This window comes from Pollachius pollachius (assembly GCF_949987615.1).
Source record: "Pollachius pollachius genome assembly, chromosome: 20".
Taxonomy (NCBI): domain Eukaryota; kingdom Metazoa; phylum Chordata; class Actinopteri; order Gadiformes; family Gadidae; genus Pollachius; species Pollachius pollachius.
Genome location: NC_136953.1, coordinates 7,037,881 through 7,061,100, shown reverse-complemented (window position 1 = coordinate 7,061,100; position 23,220 = coordinate 7,037,881). Strand labels below are relative to the sequence as shown.

Sequence of the window (23,220 nt, the reverse complement as noted above, 5' to 3'; positions counted from 1 at the left end):
CGCTCTGAAGACCACCACTGTGAAATAAATCCAGTACGCAAAGAAACATTCTACGAGGATGGGAACCATCAACAAGTTCTAGAATATTCAGATTCTAGAATTGAAAGGTCCTCATTCATGGAATAGCTGTAGATGGTACCTTCTAGACGCGAGGTTCTAGACTAGAACCTTTTAGAACATTCCGGAGCCGCTCATTGGTTCTGGTTGGTCTCTTGGGAGGACCTGCAGCTATGGGAATTCTCAGAGCCATTTATTGACACAAGTTACACACACATTTGTTATAAAATATTATCAATGGATGGTCGTACTGCATTTTGAGTATTGTTTCATTAGGTTGATGAAGTCGGAATGCCAATACATTTTATTGAAAACATCTCTTCATATGAACTTTAAGCTAAAAGGTGGGGAAAGAAAATGTTTGGTAGCATCCAGTCCAATGTATTGGCAAACATTTATTTATTTTCAAAAACAAAATAGACATGTTTTGTGATTGGTCCAGATGAAAGCGTCAATAAACGGCTCATACTTCAACACACCAGCCCTGAGGCCAACTTATCCCTCACACACATCACGGCTACCGCTATCTGGGATTGATTGCTTTAGTCTGGCTCGCAGGCGAGTGGAGAGTAATCACCAGTCCATTTGTCTCAGTTGTCCCAGACCTGATCAATAGAGCTTGGAGACAACAGAGCGTCAGTTTGCTGAGGGAGTTGGTGCAGAGCTGGTAAACACACAGGTAAACACACAGATTTAACATACAGGTAATACATTGAGTTGGCTGGCCTGGACCTCTCTCCCCTCTGCTCACTGTCTCTCTCCCTCTCGCAATCTCTCTTGAATTATCCTGTCATTCATGTCTTTCTATTGGACAGAGTTGCAACATTGGGCAAAACAGTGTTGATATTGAAGCTGAAAAGGTTGTTTGATTTTGCTGCTGCACTGAATTTAGTCATCTTTCTTTGACATAATGGTCTTTCTTTCTATTGCCTTTTCTCCTTTATTTATTTTGCATGATTTTGTTCTTGCTCTCGCTGTCTCTGTCGCTTTCCATCATTGTTTCTCATGCTTTCTCTCTTCATTCCTCTCATGCCAACAGCCAGTTTGTACTTCAGAGTGGCCAGCCAACTTTTATTAGCTCATTAAGACCCCTCCAATCGGAGTGGAGTGTAGTCGCCAGGGACGACCACTCTGTAACTTTGTAGTGCACAAACAGCAGCTACCACTATACATAGATACAGACCCACAGAATTAGAATGAATGGAAGAGGCATTCCCGCTTCAGAAGTCACATGGTTTCATTCTTAATCCACAATTAATGAAGGGGGAGGGTGGTGTACCAGGCAGGCCATCTGATTGGTCAGTTGTAGGTGTCAATTATCTTCGCGACAGTTAGACATACATTCAGTTAAAGCTTTGACGTGTCGATGGAAATCTCTCTGGCTGTAGAATCGACTTCCTGTCCATCTAGTGAGGGCTAATGAGGTTCTAGTTTAAGCTTATTGTCAGGATTGACCAGATGGGAGTGTGTTTCTGCTTCTGTTATGGTCAATCATACTCTGTGACAATGCAACTGATCCCGTCCCTATCATATCATATATCTGATAACTTACATCATACATATATATATATATATATATATATATATATATATATATATATATATACTATCATACATCATCTCTTATCATACATCATTTAATAGATTATCTCGTCTCATGTCTATGTCTATCACATGATATATTTCCATATCGTTATCATTATTTCTTTGTTGATAGTTGAACCTGCGGCCATTTTTGTGCATTGTCCAAAGAGAGCATTTAATTGGTCGTATTTATTGGAGCGAGCATGGTATCACAGTTATACTATCTAGGGAACGGCGGATATCACCCGTCATTCATATTCAACGAGAGAAAACCCTTGTGGTTGTAACTCCTCCGAGTGACCACATGGTGTCACTGTGACGCCGTCACAGAGCGACGGTCCGTACATTCTCGCCCTCGTAGACATACCCAGTCAATGAAAATCCAAATTCTTCGTTTAAGTTTCCCAACGGAAGAGCACACAGAAAATATTTCACTGACGTTTTGATACTGTTATTGTTAAACACCAGCCAGAACAAAAATAGATTTGGGTTGTTTTGCTTGGTGTTGAGATGGTTCAATACTTATGAAGACTGCTTTGTTGCCAGTGAAAGCCGTTGGTGAAGTTGGAGCCAACACTGGCCTCCATAACTAGTGTCTGTTGGGCTTCTCAGACGGTTGCACTTCACATTCAGGTAGAAGGGCACACAAGTCTACCGTCACAATGTCTCTTCCGACCTCAAAGTCTGAACCCAATCTTTTCCGGCAACACTTTGAAATACACAACGTTGCACTACTTCCTACGTACACTTTGGGTTCAGGTTTCTACGCAATAGTACAAACACCAATAGGCACAAATACACAGCTAGCTAAAACCGTGAACAGCCTGCCAAGTTTACCTCCCCCTGTATATTTTGTCATCTCTTTTTGGGTTTGCTTTCGGTAGACCTTGAACAAGTCTACTGTACTTCCTGAAAGGATGCTGGACATTGAACCGTTTTTAATCCCTCCCTCCATTGCCCCCTGCGACAGGAGTGCTCAGTGGGTGTACCGGCGTCCATGGTTTCCACGACAACCAAATCCACACTCTGCAATGTAGGACCTCGTGAGACTCTTTCGGTTTCCGGGTAACGTTACCCATCACCCGGTTACTCGTTACTCATTACCCAGAAGTCCCCACTTCTCCGCCCGTGGACAAACCGCATTGTTCAGCGAAACCGCAACGCCGTCCTCCGAGCCAATCGGGAAACGCCGCCTCTCCGCGGGGCGTCGACCGTCCGTCCGTCCAATCACACGCTGCTGGTGAGCTCTCTGGAGGAGGGGCTGTAGCTGGCCACCGACAGGTCCGTCTCCGTCTCCGTCTCCGCCTCCGAGAGCGCCAGGGCCCGGGCCCCCGCGGACGCCCCGCCCTCCGCTGACGCCGCCAGCGCCTGGCTCTCCGACGCGCTGGTGGCCGACGCCCGCCTCCCGTCGTCCGTCAGGTCGTCGGGGTCCACCGTCAGCCCCCGCGGCCCCCCGCCGTTCCGCCAGCTGCTGCTGCGGCGCCCTGCCCCCGACCGGACCCCCCCCCCGGCCAGGAGGGGCGTGGGGGCGTGCGAGGAGCACGATGGCGCCAGCAGGCCCCTGGCCCCGGGGCCCGTGCCGCCGGCGGCGGCGGCGGCCGTCTGGTAGCGGCAGCGGATGTAGCTGGAGAAGGCGCGGCGGTACGTCTTGTTGAAGAGCGTGTAGACCAGGGGGTTGACCCCCGACGAGATGTAGCCCACCCACACGAAGACGTTGAGGAGCTCCGCCAGCAGGGGCTCGTTGCAGGAGCCCTGGCACAGGACGAAGGTGACGTTGGTGATGAAGAACGGACACCACATGATGAGGAAGAGGAAGAAGACGATGCCCAGCACCTAGAGGGAGGAGGAGGAGGAGGGGGAGGAGGGGGAGGAAGAGGAGGAGGGGGAGATGGAGGAGAAAGAAGAGCAGGATGGGAGGAGAAGGAGGAGGAGGAGGATGGAGAGAAAGATAATGAAGAGGAGGAGGAAGATAAAGAGAAAGAGGAAGAGGAAGATGGAGAGAGAGACAAGGAGGAGGATGGAGAGAAAGAGAAGGATGGATAGGAAGAGGAGGAGGCGAGGGAGTAGGAGAAATAGGAGGAGGAGGAGCAGGAGCAGCATGTTATGACAGGTAATGCTGAAAACACTTGTGCTACAGAATGCTAAATGATACGTCGAAAAGGATCTTCATGATAATACAACAGATAATAACAATACAAACATTACAGATAAAAACAATATCAAACTACATCATTCTGACAGAAAAATGACAGCATTTGATTACATCTGTGTTACGATGTTCACAATGCCTTTGCGTGCGCTTGTTCACAAACACTTATTTCCAACGCGTTCTATTTTGCCCTTGGGAAGTGTGTCTGCAAAGGCGGGGACGAGGTTGCCAGGGCCAGACACAGCCGTTCATCTCAGAGAACCAACACAAAGGAACAGGTGACAGAGGAGGAGTAGGAGAGCACGGTGGAGGGAAAAGAAATTGCAGTCGGGTGGAGAGCTTGTGTTTAAAGATCCTCACATGATAATAACTACGGCTCACACAAAGCGCCATCGCAGCTCTTCCATTAATATTTAAACCTCTTAATTTAAGAGTCAATGAATCCGAGTCCTCTCGCGGTAACAGGGCCCATATTTGGGGCTCCAAATGTATCTGGTTCTCAGGGGCACTTCAGTACTGATTCTGCCATAATTGAGGATTGAAATAGGCTTCAATAGGAGCCACTTTTCCTTTCATTTGGAGAACAGGAATTCCTTTGTCAGCACTCTCATGTAGCCCTAAACACAACACTGGAATTGCTGCACCGAGCATAAAGGTGATGCTTTATTATTCGGATAGGATGCCGGCTCAAGAGAGCTCACAACAGGTGGATCTAATCTTGGAGCCGGGCTCAGACGCTACCGGGCTATGGGGGGGGTTGAAGGGGGAAAGAAAAGAGACCTGGGCCTGAAACCAAAAACAACAGGTGGTCTGACACCTTGTTTCCTTTTTCAAGATACTCGAGGGAAGTAAAACAAATTTTTGGAAGTAGTTTTATTGCCGGTCTTCACGTTTTCATCATTTAACTATTGAAGACACTTTGTTTTACAGAGTGCAACGACAGGCGGAGGTTGTGTCCGACCAATCACGTGCTTACAGGTCCCCCAGGTACATCATTGGTCAAAAACATATTTGAAGCCAAAGAACCAGCAACGCCCTGTCGACCCGGATTTGAGAATGTCATCTTTCTGTCATCTTTGATTGGCGGGTCCAGCCGTCACCGTACCTTGGAAGCCCTCCTCTCGTTCTTGATGGCCTGCATCATCCCCCGTCGCCCGTGGCAACCGGTGGAGTCTCCCCGCCCCGGCCCGATGGCCGGCGAGCTGAGCTGCGACGCCGCCTCGAAGCAAGGAAGGATGTTGGCGCTGTCCGTGGGCGACGCCCTCAGCAGCATGCTGGGCTCCACCCCCTTCAGGCAGCTCAGCGTGTTGCGTCGGCTCTGCGGGGGCGTGGCCTGTACTTCTGTGGGAGGGGTTTCAGGTTTATTTGTCATACAATTGTCCAATGGATTTTTGGCATTCATCAACTGTAATCATTGTGATAAATAACATAATATTTTCAAAAAAATGACCAAAAATTAAGGGGGACTTTATTCCCCAAACGATATGGTCCACCTTAATCGGACCATGGAGTGTTTTCCCTTTTAGTCCAGTTCTTTTGGAGAGGTGTTTCCACTCAAACCAACCCTGGCGAAATCCCTTAATGACACACCCAACCCCTCCCTCATACACTGTTACGCCCTCACATCCTGTCCAGACTGGGAGGAGGGTCCACCACACGAGAGGTGGTTTAACAAAGTCAAACAACGTGACAAAGAGGTGTCTTTGACAAAGTAACCGCAAAGCAAAGCTATGCAACTAAAGAATGATGAAGCGATTAATCAATGTTGTTTGAAGGAAGTCTCAGAGTAGGTGCAGTCAATGGCTAGGTTCTGATGAGCAAACTCTGTGTCGTGTGTAAATGAGTTTCTACACAACTTGCAAAGGATATCTATAGTCTACACCATCCACCATTCGATTTTCTCGTTAGATACATTTAGATTGAACTCATTTCAGATTAGATGACATTACCTCAAATCAGATCAGAATACACACATGCATGACCGGAGAACAGTTTGAGAACACGAGCAACACACACTCCATGCCACACGTCCATTGTGTATATACGCTCAAAACGTGCCTTTTGTCCTTTTAAGGGAGCTGCCATCTCACACACCCTGGGGCGATTCCATTTCCATACATAGACCAGCCCTGCGGCAGCGCGTCTGTGTGTGTGTGCGCGCATACGCACGTGTGTGTCCTTCATACAATAACCAGCAGTGCCGTTATGAAAAGGCTTCAAGGGCCACCGGTTCAGATCCGTGCATTAATGGAGGTGAAATCAGAGCGGCTTGAAAGAACAATTATACAGAAGCTGCGTTAAACAATTCACTCCGGCCCCCCTCTGCAGATAACCGCTATTTATTATTTTTTCAGCGTCACAAAACACAAGCAGCTCCTGTTCACGACGTGTAATTGAGAATATTTCGGAAAGCAGTCTTCGCAGACAATAATATCTCTCCTTGTATCAAAGAGCTGCCTGGTAAATAGGCTGTTGAGAAAGCGGTGCTGATTGGAGGCGGGAGGGGAAAGTACTTGAAACATAAAAGTAAATACCCTTTTCCCGACGGAGTTCTGAAATCACACCCACCGTCATTAGAGGGCGGAGGAACGCCGCCCAGGAAAAACGGTGTGCGATAATTACGTGTTAAACTGTGAATAAATTAAAGTCGTGAGGTCTGTCAAAACTATCAGGTTATGACACAGACATCAGAGCTAATACCGCTCCTGCTGCTAGCTTGGCTCTCCTATTTGGGTTAATTAGCGGAGCTGTTAATCTTCAAGAGGTTTGTAATTAAAATCGTCAACGGTAGAAAATAATTTATAAAGGGTTATTCATTATTTAATTAATAACCGATTTGAGCGCTGGCGATGTGAAATCTCACTGATGAATCACCCCTCAAAGATCAATCGCATATAATCATCTGAACGCTGCGTGCTAACACGTGTAGCGACGTAGCCTAGCACAAAGCTACGGTTGACCCTGAGATACCCCACTGGGCCTAAAACAATGTTGTACATTTTTGTTGCAGTGCTTTTGCTTGGTGAGTTCAGGTGTCTGATATATTTAATGGACACATTAAAAGCCTGTCAGCATACTTGTTCTACTACATTTCATATCCAGCCATATTAATTATATCTAGCCCTATTGTCGTATTTGTAGTATCTGTTTGAGTCACTGATTGCAAGGCATTAGATATCTCTCCTTTAAGGCCAAATTAACACTCATGACAGTCTACATCTAACTCCATGGTTTTCAATCAATTTGGTAGTCCTTCATTGTTTCCAATCCTAATCCAATCAAATCTACAATCCAATCCAGGCTACTCTAATCCATCCAAACGTAATCAAATGGTCTCTACTCTATCTAACAGAATCTATTGTAATCTAAATCAAACCCATATCAAGACACTAACCCAACCAATTTTTTAATATGTTACCTTTGCAGTCTGGGGGGGCGATGGTGTTGATCTTGGGGATGTGGAACTTGGTGGGCGGGGCCTGTAGTGAGGTGGGCGGAGCCGTGGTGTTGAAGGAAGTCTTTGATTCATACAGGAAGACGCTGGCCTGCCTCTGGAGCACCTTGCATGCGGAAGAGAAATACACATATATGAATACATACATAGAAATATAAAACCCATTCCATTGGATTCGATTCAATTAGATTAAATCAAAGAGAGAGTATTAGATTAGATGAGATAACATTGGATAAGACTGAACCCTCTTCGATGGCATTTGATTACATCAGACTACTTGGCAGCATATTGGCATGGATTAGATTAAAATAGATCATAGATAATCAAGGAGATTAGATTAATTTAAATTATGTGACACTGTATATAGATATGATCACATGTAGTTACATTCAACCGGATTTAACTAGATGTGAGCTTCCATCAGGTCAGGTGACCAGACGTCAGTACGGAGGAGGTCAGGTGACCAGATATCAGCACGCAGGAGGCGGAGCTCCACCCACCTGTATGGTGAGGCAGTAGCTCACCACCATGATCACCAATGGGATGAAGAAGGCCACGAAGGAGCCAATCAGCATGAAGCGCTCCTCGTTCATAACACAGCTGCCGTTCACAAACACCTTGTCCTTGTTGTTGAGGCCGATGACCGGGATGGGCATGGACACACCTGGAGAGAGGGTAGGGGGACGGGCGAGACGGGGGAGAGAGAGAGGGAGGGAGTTATCAAGGTCAGCTCAGGTTCTGAGGGTTTGCTCTGGAATAAAACACGGGCATGCGGTGATGTAATTAATTTATGCACCAGCATCCCTAGAGAGAGAGAGAGAGAGAGAGAGAGAGAGAGAGAGAGATAGATAGAGATATTGACTGACTGACAGACTAACTGACTGACTGACTGACTGACTCACTGAGAGGGTGATCGATAGAGCGAGAGGAAGAGAGAGAGAGAGTCCAACTGACTGACTGACTGAGAGCGAGCGAGTGAGAAAGCGAGAGAGGAAGAGAGAGAGAGTGAGACTGACTGACTTAGAGAGAGAGGGAGAGAGAGAAAGGACCCATCAGCTCTGTGTATATCTTCCTCATACCCCACTGAACGGCTGTAATGGTGTGGAGAGACCGTAAACTCTCCTGTGACATGGGTCACCCACTAATCACTTAATGGGTGTCTGTCAACTGGCACACACACACACACACACACACACACACACACACACACACACACTTACAGATGTGCACAGATGGACCGACCTTGACTGCCGCGTGTCACGTCCTACTCCCTCTTTCACATTAAGAGCCCCTGGTTGATGTCACGCAGAGCATAACAAGACAATCAGGTGTAATTCTGAGTGATCTGACACTTTACACATCATGAGAGGGAAAGAGAGAAGGGGAAGAGAGGGAGAAAGGAAGAGAGAGTTAAAGAGAGGCGAGATGAGGGAGGGAGAGCGAGAGAGAGGCAGAAATAGAGAGAGAGAACAAGAGAGAGAACGAGAGAGACACAGAGAGAGAATGAGAGAAAGAGAGAGACAAAGAGATAGAGAGAAGGAGAGCTTTATTAGTCTTAGGAGCTAAAGAACCAATCTGTTCTGTTTGAGATTGGGATGATTGTGGATTCACACCCAAGGTCACTGAGAACAAGCGTGCACGATGTTAAACTTTGCGCTGAAAGGTCAAAATCGTCTCCAGCCAACAATACCAGCGGCAGTTTCCCCAAGAGTCCCGTCACAGTGAATTTATTAGAGAGGAAATGACACATGGCAAGCCTGGCAGACAATACTAAATAAAATATAAAAAAAGAGAAATGGTATAAAAAAGTTAAAGAACCAGCCATTGTTTCAGATGGAATTTGAACACAATGGGATTTAAAAAAATACATTTTGGACATTTTGGTGTATTAGGAAACAGTGGGGCGTGTTATCACCATGGCTACGACCCACGCCAACTTTATGATCCTTTTTTAGTAGAGTCGCTGTGTGACTGTTATGAGCGTTAGAACAAGCGATGTTGTATATGAAATCCGCCACACACCATAACGTTATACTATAGGTGTCCGTGAAGCCTAACCCTCACTCGGACACGGACATTAAATACATCACTGCTCAGACGAAGCTTCACCATCTACACACACCGTAGCGTTATACAATGAGTGTCCGAAAAGCCCAACTGTATCCCCGACACCGCAGTCAACCGCTGCCCAGACAGAGCTCGGCACGTCCACACAAACCGCGCTGCCGGTGGCCCCGGGTCGTGACGTCAGGAAAAGAACACTTTAGAATAAGATCGCAGCAGAGAGGAACGTTCACGTAGTGAAGAATGGGAAGAATGGAGAAACATAGGATTTACCCCTTTTCTTGTCTAAATTGGGGACTTATTCCAGTAACAGTGAAAAATTGCATTAATTGCCATGTAGACGAACATATATGACAAATGAACACGTTTAAAACAAAAATAAAAGTGGTTTTGGGTTCTTTTTGAAAACACACTGCAGATCTGAACCATCACAAGCACCCCAGACGTTGAATCGACACGGTTTCAACTTGCACCGTTGTGAGCTCCAATTCAAAATCCGTCCTTGAATTCCCCAAACAATGGCTCTGTCTCGTTCTCGAGAGCTGCCGTTTCTATACCAACGATGAAGTATTCACCAGCCGCCCAAGCTGAATGCTCAACAATTCTGTCCGCGGAACAGAAAACAACAATTTATACATGAGGCCATTCATCATCTCCTGCTCAGGTAATGAGGATCAGGCCGGCCCCGGGATCGATGCCGACGTGCAGGGGGTGAGGAGGGATGTTAGCAATAGCGCGTACCGGGTACCACCGCAAAGAAAAAACTGCCAAAAACGCAGCGACTTTTTTCGACCAGCCATTAAAAGGACATTAAGAATCCGATTCTTTAGCCTTAGTGTGCGCCGAGTGTAACCTGAACTTCAACCTCGAGAAAAGACGGATGGTTAGAAGAGAGAAGACCGTTGCCGGGGTGAGGACTGCCGCGAACCGCAGAAGAAGAACGCGTGTTTATATATTTCTCTGGGGGTCGCGGTGAGGTGACCTTGGAGTTGGTTGGGTGCGTATTAATCATGAGGTTGGTGGTCTCGGCGGTGGGGCTTATCGATCGGAGATAAGAAGCTAACCGCTTTTAGTGCTAAAGGTGTATTTTTTTCGGGGGGGGGGGGGTGATGGAACACCATGGCGACGAGATGTGAGCCATCACTAGTTGGCTGTGTTTAAACTATTTGGAACAGCACCCAGTATTATTGGATGTTGTGCACTGCGCATACAGAGTGTGCCCTTGTTTATGGGATGGACGTGCTCTGAGCCACACACTTAAGCACACACACAAGACAGATGCATAAACAGACATGCTCACCCCTACAGTCAAATACAAACGCAAAAACACACACACACACACACACACACAGTGACATTTATAAAGAAAAAAAACACACACACGTAAAGACACACACACTCCCAAAGACAAACACACACACAAACATATACTGTCACACACACACACACACACAAAACAAAACACACCCACACGCACATGTAAAGACACATACACTCGCAGCTACAGATGACTGAACAAGAGGTCATCTGGGGTCACGAGACAATCAGAGTAACAAACACAAGAAGATTAGTGGAGCTGTGTGTGTGTGGGGGGGGAGTTAGTCACGTGTGTGTGTGTGTGTGTGTGTGTGTGTGTGTGTGTGTGTGTGTGTGTGTGTGTGTGTGTGTGTGTGTGTGTGTGTGTTGTGGAGGTGAGCGACCCCCATTCCATCACATCAAACCTCACCTCGCCTCCACGTAGAGCCCGGCTGTTGTCTGCTGGCGGTGGAGCGTAAACCTTTGTGCGGTTAATAAAGTTTCTTCAATGCTGTGTCATATCAGTGAAGCTACGATGCTAACGCGGGTGTGCTTGGACTGCCAAACCGAACACAACGGTAACCCACCAATGGGTGGCAGGCGGGTCCTCCATAATATCTTGAGAAGTATTTACGGGAGTGTGTCGCCTTGTGTTTGAACATCGGTTGCACAAATTATTTCAACATTTTAGAAACCCTGGTCATTCATAAATGCATAACACATAAAAACCACAAACTAATCCATCATGCACCTTTGAGAGGCTGAGCGAATGGCTTCACGGCCCCTGTTCAAAATCCCTGCACAGCGATTGGCTGACAGGAGCGAATGAGTATGGTAATGCACTCGAGGAACAGATGCGCCAGGACTCAAGTTTAATTGACACTTCTGCGTCAAATAGCCGCCATCTGTACCTATTGTCATGGAAACCAGCAAAACCATGACAGGAAGGGGCTGTACACCATAAGGTAGACAGTGTTTTCAAAGGCACTAACGGTTAATACAGAAACACGTCAGTTAGGAGCAGGTAGGGGTCAGGGGTCATCTCACTCGCGTATGCCATCAGGTAGACTCTGGAAGTTTGGGGATTGAACCCAGAACCCTTTCGGATGGGAGTTCGAGCAGCCGGTAGATAACACACGCCTCTCCCTCTGGTTCTGAATGAACTACGACATCGACTCTCTATTTTTAGACGCGTCGTCCATTATGAGCAGCCGCACCGCGCTCCCTCAATGTTTCATGTGATATCACCCCCTGCTTGTTCGGTCCAGTGCTGGACCCTCAGAGAAGGAGCCAGCTGGAAGGCACCATCTCACCGGTGGAGGAAGGGTGGTGGGGTCGGGGCCGTCAAATGTGCACCCGCTCCGGTGCTCTCTCCTCTAATTGGCCGCCTCCCCCCCCCCCCCCTTCAGGCAGCGGTATCCCTGCCGCCCTTAGTGATCTCTCCGTGTCAAGTTTCTTATCAGAACCGGCTGGTTCTTCTGGAAGCCTCCCCCCTCGCCTCCCCCAGGGTTTGGCCAACAGATGTGGGTCAGGAATGTGAAGCTACTTCAGAGCCATGATGAGGATGATCATCGTCTTCTTCATCCTGGTCTTCATCATCTGGCCTTGGCCGGGGAACAGCTTGGGGCTCCGGCCCTGAAAGACTGACTGATGAGGACCTCAAGGAGAGCAGCCAACAGCTTGCTGTCAGCCCTCAGACCCACTGCTGTTTATCAGAAGCTACGCGGCGCAGCCTATCTGTCATAGCCCCTCTGCTCTAGGCCTAATGTATCTACATACTGTGTAGACACAGAATATATAAAGACTTACACGTGGATACGTACACATCTGTGGGGCCATATGTGTACACATGGGGATCGCACACACACATACACAGCCATACACGCGAGGATGTGCAAACATCCACCGTTAAAAGCATTACGTCACTGGCATTGGAAAACCATACACAGACACACACACACACACTGTGTACCTGCACACACATACACACACGCACACACACACAGACACACACACACACGGTCACTGGTGGAGCGAATCGGTCTGACGATACAGAATATGGATTAAATTCGCGACACTTTTGTTTCAATTAATAAATCGTGAAAAATGACTGAAACCGTTCCTCCACACAGATCATATAGAGATGATATAGAACATCCTATAGATATAATATCCCTTATGGGATGAGAGATTACGGCTGCAATGGAAGATCATGAATCAAGTCCTAATGTACCCAGAGGGGCGCCGTGTGGCAGTGTGTGTGGGTCTGAGAGAGAGAGAGCGAGAGACCATGAGAGAGAGAGAGAGAGAGAGAGAGAGAGAGAGAGAGAGAGAGAGAGCAGGGAAGCAAGGGAGAGAGAGATTGATCGAGAGGTATCGATGTTGAACGTTTACCGGGGCCTACACCAGTAAACTGTGGTAACCTCTCTATCTGTCCATCTCTGTTCTGACCTCAACTGACCTGATGTTTCCTGGCACGCCAGAGGGCAGAGGAATCGCCCTAACAAGGGGGAGGGGGGGGGGGTTACTTCTGAGAGACCGGGGGAGAGAGTTATTAGGAGAAGAAAGCGAAATAGTCCAGCTTCGTAGATCAATGTCTTGTCTATTTCTGTCTGTCTTTCTGTCTGTTTGACTATCCATCCATCTGTTCATCTACAGTGTCCATTCATCTAACATTAGATCCATCTCCCCCATCTCTCCCCTCCTCACCCGTCCACCTTCACCTTCCCCCCCTCCTACCCTCCATCCCTCCCCCCTCTCCCCGTCCACCCTCACCCTCTCTCCCCTCCTCACCCATCCACCCTCACCCTCTCTCCCCCTCCATCCCTCCCTCCTCGCCCATTCAAGTTCACCCCCTCATCACCCTCCCTCCCTCCACACCCATCCACGCCCCTTCACCCTTTCCCCCCCCCCTTTCCCTCCCTCCCCCCTCCCTCCCCTCTCTCCCTCCCCCCCCCCTCCCCTCCCTCCCTCCCCCTCCCTCCCCCCCTCACCTATGGAGATGGTCCAGACGGCGGCGATCTTGAGCATGGCCTTGGTGCGGGAGTTGAAGCGGCTGTGCTCGATGGGGTTGCGGATGGCCACGTAGCGGTCCAGCGAGATGGCGCACAGGTGCATGATGGAGGCGGTGGAGAACAGCACGTCCAGGTAGATCCAGATGGGGCAAAGGGAGGCTGGCAGGGGCCACGCGTAGTCTGGGGGGGAATGCACAACACAATTGTACACAAAGTATTACAGTTGAGTACCAATAATACTATACTGGTATGGCAGTCAAGTACCATCAAAACTTCACTGGTATTACAGGAAAGTACCAGTAATACTACACTAGGATTTACAGTAAAGTACCATCGATAATACACTTACACAGTAATAGTTAATGAGAATTACAGTAAAGTACCAATACTTCACTAGTATTACAGTGAAACTAATATTTCCGTAGAGTGCCAGTAATACACAACACTCAAATAACAGTAAAGACTGTTTTATCACTGCAGTAATTGATTACTCAGTTGAACTTTTTTCAAAGCTAATGCTGAAAGCTGTGTTTGTGGCAGCAACCTTCACATCTCTTCTAATAATAAAAAACCCTCCACCTTCTCCTCTCCCTCCCTCCTCCCTTGACTCTTAAATTCTCTCTCTTCCTCTCTCCCTCCTCCCCTGACTCCTTCCCTGTCTTTCTTCTTCTCTCATTCATCCCCTAACTCCTAACTTCTCTCTCTTCCTCTCTCCCTCCTCCTGCGACTCCTTCCCTCTCTCTCATCCTCTCTCTCCCTCCTCCCCCGACTCCTTCCCTCTCTCTCATCTTCTCTCTCCCTCCTCCCCCGACTCCTACCCTCTCTCTCTCATCCTCTCTCAGCCTCCCCATGTGACTCCTACCCTCTCTAAATCCCCTCCTCTCTCTCGAGTCCTTCTCTCTCTCCCTCATCCCCTTAACCCCTCTCTCCCTCCATCTCTATTCCTTCTATCCATCTCCCTTTCACTCCCTCCTTCTCTTCTCGTCTAGTCTTGCCCTTTCATCTCGCTCCCGGATGTCTTTGTCTTTTTGTGTGTGTGTGTGTGTGTGTGTGTGTGTGTGTGTGTGTGTGTGTGTGTGTGTGTGTGTGTGTGTGTGTATGTGTGTGTGTGTGTGTGTGTGTATGTGTGTGCGTTTGTGTTTGCTTGTCAGTGCAAATTTAGAGTAATCCCTGATCCAGTCCCAGAGCCGTCTTACTGGCCGTATCGGTGCCCTGACACCGCCTGTTAGCCCCACACAGGCCTTCCAGAGCCCTACTGGCCCTACCGGTCCTACTGGCCAACTCTGACCCCTCTCGTACATCCGTATCTTCAAAGGACCGAAGAATACGTTTGAGGAGAATTATTGTCATGAATACCGTGCAAAGAAGTCATGACGATTCTATGTTTAGCCGCTCTTTTTTTCCCTTCTCCGTGTGACTAGTTCCTCTTTTCCCTTTAATCTTTTCGTTGTTATTTTCCTGTTTGACGTACAGGCCCCGACAGAGTCACTCGAAACCCGAAGCTTCTAAATAATAAATAAAGTTTGGATTGGATTAGCTTTTAATTGCATTATGTAATCATCATTGAATCTGTGGCGGTAGGAATGACTGACTGTTGACGGGAACTGTCGCCATGGGCGACAGTTCCCGACAGTGGAACCGTTTAGCGGTGTGTCACTGCAGGTTTGCGCAGAGAAACTGATTAATTGGATTCTGGAACGTACACAAAAGAGTACAAAGCAGCTCTCCTAGGGACTCCATTTGCATGCTGATGCTATGCTACTGTGCAGATTGCATTAGCCATTAGCTCGAAGTGGAGCGATTGTGGAAGCGGAGTAAATTCCTGTAAATAAATGGCATGTATTTAGCTTTGTTGACTTTAGTCATAGTGTATTTCATCCACAGTGTATTTTTGGGCATTTAGTGGACAACGCTTTTATCCAAAGCGACTTACAATTAGTACACAACTACATTACAATACCACTGTAGACGCACAAGTCACCCTACTAGACCAACGGATCTGTCTGGACTTGTTTACCCTCCACAAATTCTCGTTAAAAGCCTCCGTATGTGATCGAATCGCTCATAAAAAGAAATGAGGAATCGAATGGACTAATGGACCTATGCTTTTTGGCAATGAACACGTCCTGCTGAAAATTCATAGATGAAACCAGCAGTTTGTAACGGGTCGTGTTTATGATGGCGTCACACTTTCTGGCATCTGGCGAGAGACAGTGTTGGCTGGTCATAGCATCTTCTCTCTCTCTCTCTCTCTCTCTCTCTCTCTCTCTGAGTGGAGACAGTGTTGGCAGGTCATAACATCTTCTTTCTCTCTCTTTCTCTCCCCCCCCCCCTCTCTCTCTCTAAGCCTCCTCATCGATAAATACAAACACACACCAGTGGTCTGTTTTTATGCGTGTGTGTTTCACCCCAGGTCTATAAAATGAATTGCTTAAGCTAATCAGCCTTCTTGGCCTTCAACCACGTAAAAATAATCCCCAGTGGGTGTGTGTGTGTGTATACGTGTGTGTATACGTGTGTGTGTGTGTGTGTGTGTGGCTGTGTGGCTGTGTGCGTATGTGTGTCTGTGTGTGTATGTGCATGTGTGTGTATGAGCTTATCATCTATTAAAACCATAAGCTAGGTAATGTTTTGAACAGTGTTAATCTCTCCCAAAGAGATTGGTCATAGAAAGCCTTCTAACTGCCAGACCACCTGCTGTGACGCGCTTCTTTAAGCATTCAGTCATGCTGGTTCTCTCCATCTTGTGTTTGTTTGTGTTTCACTTTACAGCCACCTTGGGGACCCCTTAATATTCATCCTTTACATATATTCAGTTAGATATTAGTTTAATATGCAGCCCAGCTTTGATCCTAAAAAGGCCTGGGCATCAAGAGTGTTGTGCAATCCCATGGTAACGTGACACAAGTAAGGCACACCCGATAGGTTAATGTTGGTGTGTGTGTGTGTGTGTGTGTGTGTGTGTGTGTGTGTGTGTGTCTCTACATGGGAAAGTGAATTATGACCTAAATGAATCAAAAGTTATCATTGTTGATCAGAGATGACCTAATCCTCTGATAATTATAATGATCTACAATCTGGTGAACAATCTCAGTCCGACAGAATGAGTTTATAACAGATTACAAAATAGGAAAATATCCAGAAATAGAGACATCAATTTGACTATTTCTCTCATTTTACTGTGATGCTATGATTTTTGCAGTGTTTTGGTGCATCATTTCAGAATCCCTGTATATGTGTCTATGTGATTATGTGTATTAGTCTTAGCATTGGTGTGCGTGGGGCGGTCTGTGTTTGTTAGTATCAGTTTGAGTGACATGGGTGAGTCCATGCATGCGCGTGTGTGTGTGTGTGTGTGTGTGTGTGTGTGTGTGTGTGTGTGTGTGTGTGTGTGTGTGCGTTCGTGTGTGTCTGGGTCCATGCATGTGTTTATGTGTTTGTGTGTGTGAGTGAGTGTCTGTGTCTAATATTGATTATTATGCCCTGCAATCACCAAAAGACCAGGTTGAAAGAGACAGCACACAGACAAGGCAAATGGAAAGAAAGAATAAAAGATCTGTGAGAGCGAGCAAGAGAAAGAAAGAAACATTTGGAGTCTGCGGCTCTTCAAAGATCCATCCATCCTTCAAGCCGCCATCTAGCTGGTTCTTAACCATTATGATCATAACAACAAATGGTTCCTAAGTTATTCTAGAATAAGAAGTCAAGAAGTCCCAAGATGGCAGGCTTTGACGTCTTTTATGGAACATCTTGATGAAAAACCTCTTCTCTTCTTTTGTTATTTTGACAACATGCTGGCTTTTTCCAATATTAAGACTATTCCCAGTATTCTGACTATTCCCAATCTTTAGAATATTCCCAATTTTCTGACTATTCCTAAAATGCAGACCCTTTCCAACCTTCCGACTATTCCCAACATATCAAAAATATTCCCAACAGTCACACTATTTCAACCTCCAGACTACTCCCAATATTCAGACTATTCCCAAAATTCATACTATTCCCAATGTTCATACTATTTCCGACATTCCCAACATTCAGACTATTCTTAACATTCCGATTATTCTTAACATTCAGACCATTCCTAGACACCCAGGTCTGGCTGATTCTAAAACGCGTTGAGGAAGCAGATGTTTATAAAACTACCTTGAGCTCAAACACATTATTCATGTTGCTGTCATATTTGTTTTGATTCAAACATACTCTTTCAAAGTCTTTTTTTTTTTTGAAGTTCTAACTTTATTGCCGCATTCCTCTGAAATGCAAATGTCTCCCACCGACACATCTACTTCTGCAGTCTAATATATTTATACGCTTTCATCAAACTGTCAAACCGCGTACCATTCACTATAATAATGACTTGACACACACTATCACACACACACACACACACAAGGATTTCCTGAAATTGACATTCCTCATCGTTATGCGTGCGAGGGAGGATCACACGTGGTTGCTAGGCAACCAAAAAAAAGAAAACCCTGGTCCCCGAGCGAGACTTCCGAGATTGCGGAGGATGCGTGTTTAACTGCCGTTTTCACCTGAGCGTATCTTATCGTAACCGCGAGTGACACCAGCTATGATCCTCATTTAGTTAAGCACCTTATGAATTGTCGCTCAGAGTCAAGGTAGCGAGACTGGCCACGGCTAAGCTAAGGGAGCTGTGAAATGAAATGGGGCCGCAGCGTAGCGTAGCGTTCCTCCCCTACGCAACACTTATCGACTCCACAGCCTCCCCTCAAACGCCTTACGTTCCCGATGCAGTACGCTCCGTGAATCTAAACAAAAACACTCATCAGGGAGTCTCGGCAGAACATTGGGAGGGGATCCGACACCACGACCGCCCCCCCTGTGTTTCCCTGCTACGTGTCAGCACATCCACACAGAGAGGGTTTTACAGTAGCCTCGAAGCCGGACGTTTAGGGGCATCTGGTGAACGGGGTCTGATTAGCGGGATGAGCGTACAGAAGCCATCGGGCCCGCCTTGATTATACAGCGGGAGAACCGCGGTGCCAGGGGCACACCGTCGCATGCCTAATTACACGCCAATTACAATCTGCTGCGGTGATGCCATGTTTTCACTGGGCTGGTGTGTGTATGTGTGAGTGTGTGTGGTAGTGAGTGCACATATTCCTTTTTTATTTAAATGTTTTTGGGGGATTTTCATGGACAGGATCCTAAAGAAAGTCAGTACAGTAGGTGGAATAGGGTCCTTCTAGCTAATAAACATCCATCCATCCATTTATCCGACTTTCCATTCATCTATCCTTCCGGTCCTTCTAACCAACCAACCATCCATCATCCAGCACCATCATCCAACCTCCCATCAATTCACCCATCCTTCATCAATTCACTCCTCATTCAACCTCCCATCCACCCTCCCATCCATCATCCAGCACCCATCCATCATCTAACCTCCCGTCCATCCATCATCCAACACCCATTCATCCATCCATCCATCGTATCCCCGCCGTGTTGGGGAAGAGTCCTCACCGTAGAGGATGTTGATGAGGGAGACGGGCATGACCAGGATGCCCACCAGCATGTCGGCCACGGCCAGCGAGCGCAGGAAGAAGTTGGTGGCGTTCTGCAGCTTCTTCTCCAGCGACACGGCCAGGATGACCAGGATGTTCCCGCCCACTGTCAGCGCGATGATCACCAGGATCAGCAGTGCCGGCCAGTTCTTCTCCTCCATCACCGTGCGCACCGCCAGCTCCCCCGCCCCTGCCACCGCCGCCACCGAAGGCCGGGGCTGCGAGATGTTGGAGTCAAGCCCGCCGGGCGCCATGGCGGCCGCCGCCCCGCCCCCCCCTAGCCCAAGCCCCGCCCCCAGGCCCAGGCCCCAGGGCAGCGCGCTCTGGTTGAAGTCGAAGGAGCCGTTGGCGGGCCAGGCCAGCCACCGGGGCTCCGCCTCCGCCGCCTCCAGCGGGGAGGTGGCGGCAGAGCCCAACGCCCCCAGGAGGGCCCTGCCTGGGGCGCCCATCGTCCGAGGGACACCCCCCACCGCCACAAGCGCCGCCGCCGCCGCCGCCGCCGCCGCCAGGCCCAGAGCGGGGGGTTCGGTCCGCGGGGAGATGCAGGGAGCCCTCTTCACCAGCAGATGGCGACGCAGGCGAGAGGAGATGGAAGCGGCGCGGCCATTATGGGTGGGGAGGGACGGAGGGATGAGGGGGAGGGAGGTGGGGGTGAGGAGGCCGAATCTTCAAATAAAGGTGAAGAGAGAGACAGAGAGAGAGCGAGAGAGAGAGAGAGAGAGAGAGAGAGAGAGAGCGAGTGGGCTGATCGGAGTGTCGTTGAGTCCTGTCTTTCCGTCGGAAAAAGGTGAATTAATCCCCTCCAGCCAAAGAAGGCTTCAAAGGGCTTCGCTCGCCCGGTTCGCTTTGAATCACGGCTATCTCCACACATGTAACTCTCGGGCTTACAGGAGTTCAGAGAGCCCGCGTCAGAGCCAAAATGTCCGCCCGAGCTCCAAAGTGGCAGGCGGGTGGTGCCGTGGCAGAGCTGCTAGGATCACCTGGGGGAGGAGGGAGGCTGGTTAGATCCAGTTGGAGCAGGAGGACTCAAGCAGTGTTTATTTTGTACAGAAGAGGCTTTGTCAGATCCGAACAGCGCGTCAGTATATGGACTTAAAGGTAGGGTAGGGAGTTCATTTTAGAAGCATATTTCGCATTGTAGACATGTATAAAAATATGTGTATAAAGCAGGTCTAATATAAAAAAGATTTGGCCGAATTACACCTACCGCTGTATCTACCTGCCTACCCAGCTACCTGACCCCAGCTAAGCGGAGCAATCCACATGGCTAGGCCTATTCTTATGCTAGCGCGCTAGTAGTTTTGGGGGAGTGCCTTTAGGCTGGAAAGGCACTCCCTAAAAACACATGCCTCTTAAGTTTAGAGGCAGGCCTGAGTGGAGGGCTTTCACAATTGGGTACTTTCAAAATCGAGCTAATTCTGGCTGGTGCCTCCAAGTTGGCTAACCTTGCTTTAAGTATCAATTCATACCGTCATTAGACTTCAATTTTATTATAATTGATATTCAGTTGTATGGTGAGGAGTTAGAATTGTGACTGCATTGTTATTTATCGTGTTATTACGTGCCATTTTATAGGGATATTATGTTTTATAATGTATGCTTGGGGTAGAAGTGCGCTTGCTATCAGGGATTAATTAAGAACCAATGTAATATAATCTTTAGTAATAACATTAATCTGTACTTAACAGTTGAGGTAATCGCATAGGTCTGATTGTTTTGTACATGAGTGGACCGGCCAATATGTTCAACCCTGTCTGCCTAGTGTGACCCACCGACCGGTGGTTCTCTGATCCTCTATGGCACCCTAGACAGATACACCAGGCTCTCCTCACCTGGGGCTGTGATGACCATACATGGACATCCTTTGCCCCTGCTCTGGAATCTCTCCCTTTCAGTCGGCTCTCATTAGATAAAACCTTTGTGTCTTCAGGATGTGCTTTGACTGAAGGGTACTATTGGTACTCATGTACGCAGAACCGGCGAGGCCTCACCTGTGGATCCATCCTGGTTCTGACTTCCTGCTTTCTTTCTCTCGTTACTGATGCAGACCAGAGGTCAGAGGTCAGGTGAAAAGGTGCGTTTGTGTGTGGGTCTGGGGGGAGGGGTTTGATTAGGTCAATCTGAGATGGAGGAAAAGAGTAGATTAATGATGGGTGGAATATGATTGGTTTAAAAGTACACTTCTCTCTCTCTTTCATCATCCCTGTTCAATCTTTCAAACACCTGTCAATCATCCTTCCATCTTCTATTCCACCTTGGTAGAGAGAGGTAAGAACAGAGAGAACAAGAAAGATACAGAGTGGAAGAGAGAGGCAGCAACAGAGAGAACAAGAGAGAGATACAGACTGGTAGAGAGAGGTAGAAAAAGAGAACGAAAGAGAGAGCGATACCGAGTGGTAGAGAGGAAGGAAAAAGGAGAAGGAGAGAGAGAGATACAGAGTGGTAAAGAGAGGTAGGAACAAAGAGAACAAGTAAGAGATGCAGAGGGTTAGGAACAGAGAACGAGAGAGAGAGAGAGCTAGAGAGAGGTAGGAACAGAGAGAACGAGGGAGATACAGAGTGGTAGAGAGAGGTAGGAACAGAGAGAACGAGAGCGAGATACACAGGGGAAGAGAGAGGTAGACAGACAAAGGTCGACAGCACTGCCAGCTGTGATCCATACAACATCACCCCACCTCTCAGATCAATGCGATGACCTCGCCACCGGCCACCAGTTACCCCCGGCCTCCACTCCGGGCGACAGCTACACCTCCGTTATCAGTCTCTCCAGGGGGCGAGATACCACAGCACCCATCTGCCTAACGGAGAGAGGGAGAGACAGAGAGAGAGACAGAGAGACCTTGACTTAGTGTGGATGTGACTGGGACTGGAATGCAATGACTAGGTCAGGCAGCAGGCTGAATCACAGAATAAATCACAGGCTGAATCACAGGCTGAATCACAGACTGAATCACAGGCTGAATCACAGGCTGATTCACAGGCTGATTCACACACTGAGAGATTAACTAGGAACAGATAGACGGATAGACAGAGAGACAGACAGACAGAGAAACAGAGGGACAGAGGAAGAGGAGAGAGAGAGAGAGGAGAGAGAGAGAGAGAGAGAGAGAGAGAGAGAAAGAGAGAGAGAGAGAGAGAGAGAGAGAGAGAGAGAGAGAGAGAGAGAGAGAGAGAGAGAGGGAGAGGGAGAGGGAGAGAGAGAGAGAGAGAGAGAGAGAGACCGACAGACCGACAGAGAAACAGAGGGACAGAGGAAGAGAGAGAGAGAGAGAGAGAGAGAGAGAGAGAGAGAGAGAGAGAGGGAGAGGGAGAGAGGCAGAAACATAGAATAAAGAGCACCCTCTGTTTATTAGCAGTTTATTTGGTGATCAAGCACCCTCATCGACCACCAAATCAACCAAAACAAAAGCCCTATTCTCCTGCACTGCAGACTTGTGTTTGACTTTATTTGGCATGATGGCCTAAAATTCATAGAAAATGGTGTTTGGGGAAAAACCTACGACATCATGAAGTCCAGTCACACAAGCAACACCTGTGCAGGTAAGACAGGAAAGACAAAATCAACAAAGCCGGCAGTGACACAGGGTTGCTGCTTGAGTCCGACCCGGTTCAACATGTACATTGACCAATCAGCAAGGACAACAGACCAGTCTGAAGCACCCGCTAGACATTACACTGGTAGACACTGAGATCAAATGATTGCTGTTCCCAGATGACCTGGTGCTCCTGTCCCCAACCAGAGAAGGCCTACAGCAGAACCTAGATGCTCTGTTTCCCTCAAACCCCGTCCCTGACAGTGAACCTTGGAGAAACTAAAATAATGATGTTTTGAAAAAAAGACCCAGCCTCCACAAAAACACATCCTACCTAGAGGCTGTTACTCTCAAAACAAAAAACTATACCTACCCCAGCATGAACATGAACACCACAGGAAACTTCCACAAAACCGTGAATGACCTGAGAGTCAAGGCAAGGAGGGCCTTTTATGCCATAAAAATAAACCTCAAGCTGGACATCCCAATTAAGATCTGTCTCCAAGTCTTTGATGCAGTGTTTCCATTGTGCTCT

At 47.8% G+C, this 23,220-nt stretch overlaps 1 protein-coding gene across 1 annotated transcript in view; it reads right to left on the bottom strand.

Annotated features, from left to right (window-relative positions):
• Nucleotides 1–2,868: 2,868 nt before the first annotated feature.
• Nucleotides 2,869–23,220, bottom strand: part of htr2cl1 (5-hydroxytryptamine (serotonin) receptor 2C, G protein-coupled-like 1) — a gene marked incomplete at both ends in the record, with an annotated part of 102,641 nt that continues 82,289 nt past the window's right edge. Inside the window, 9 exon segments of the mRNA XM_079758238.1 lie at nt 2,869–3,125; nt 3,185–3,230; nt 3,232–3,474; nt 4,896–5,106; nt 7,256–7,350; nt 7,745–7,908; nt 13,598–13,798; nt 19,112–19,370; nt 19,446–19,706. Coding sequence (XP_079614364.1) covers nt 2,869–3,125; nt 3,185–3,230; nt 3,232–3,474; nt 4,896–5,106; nt 7,256–7,350; nt 7,745–7,908; nt 13,598–13,798; nt 19,112–19,370; nt 19,446–19,706 — 1,737 coding nt within the window.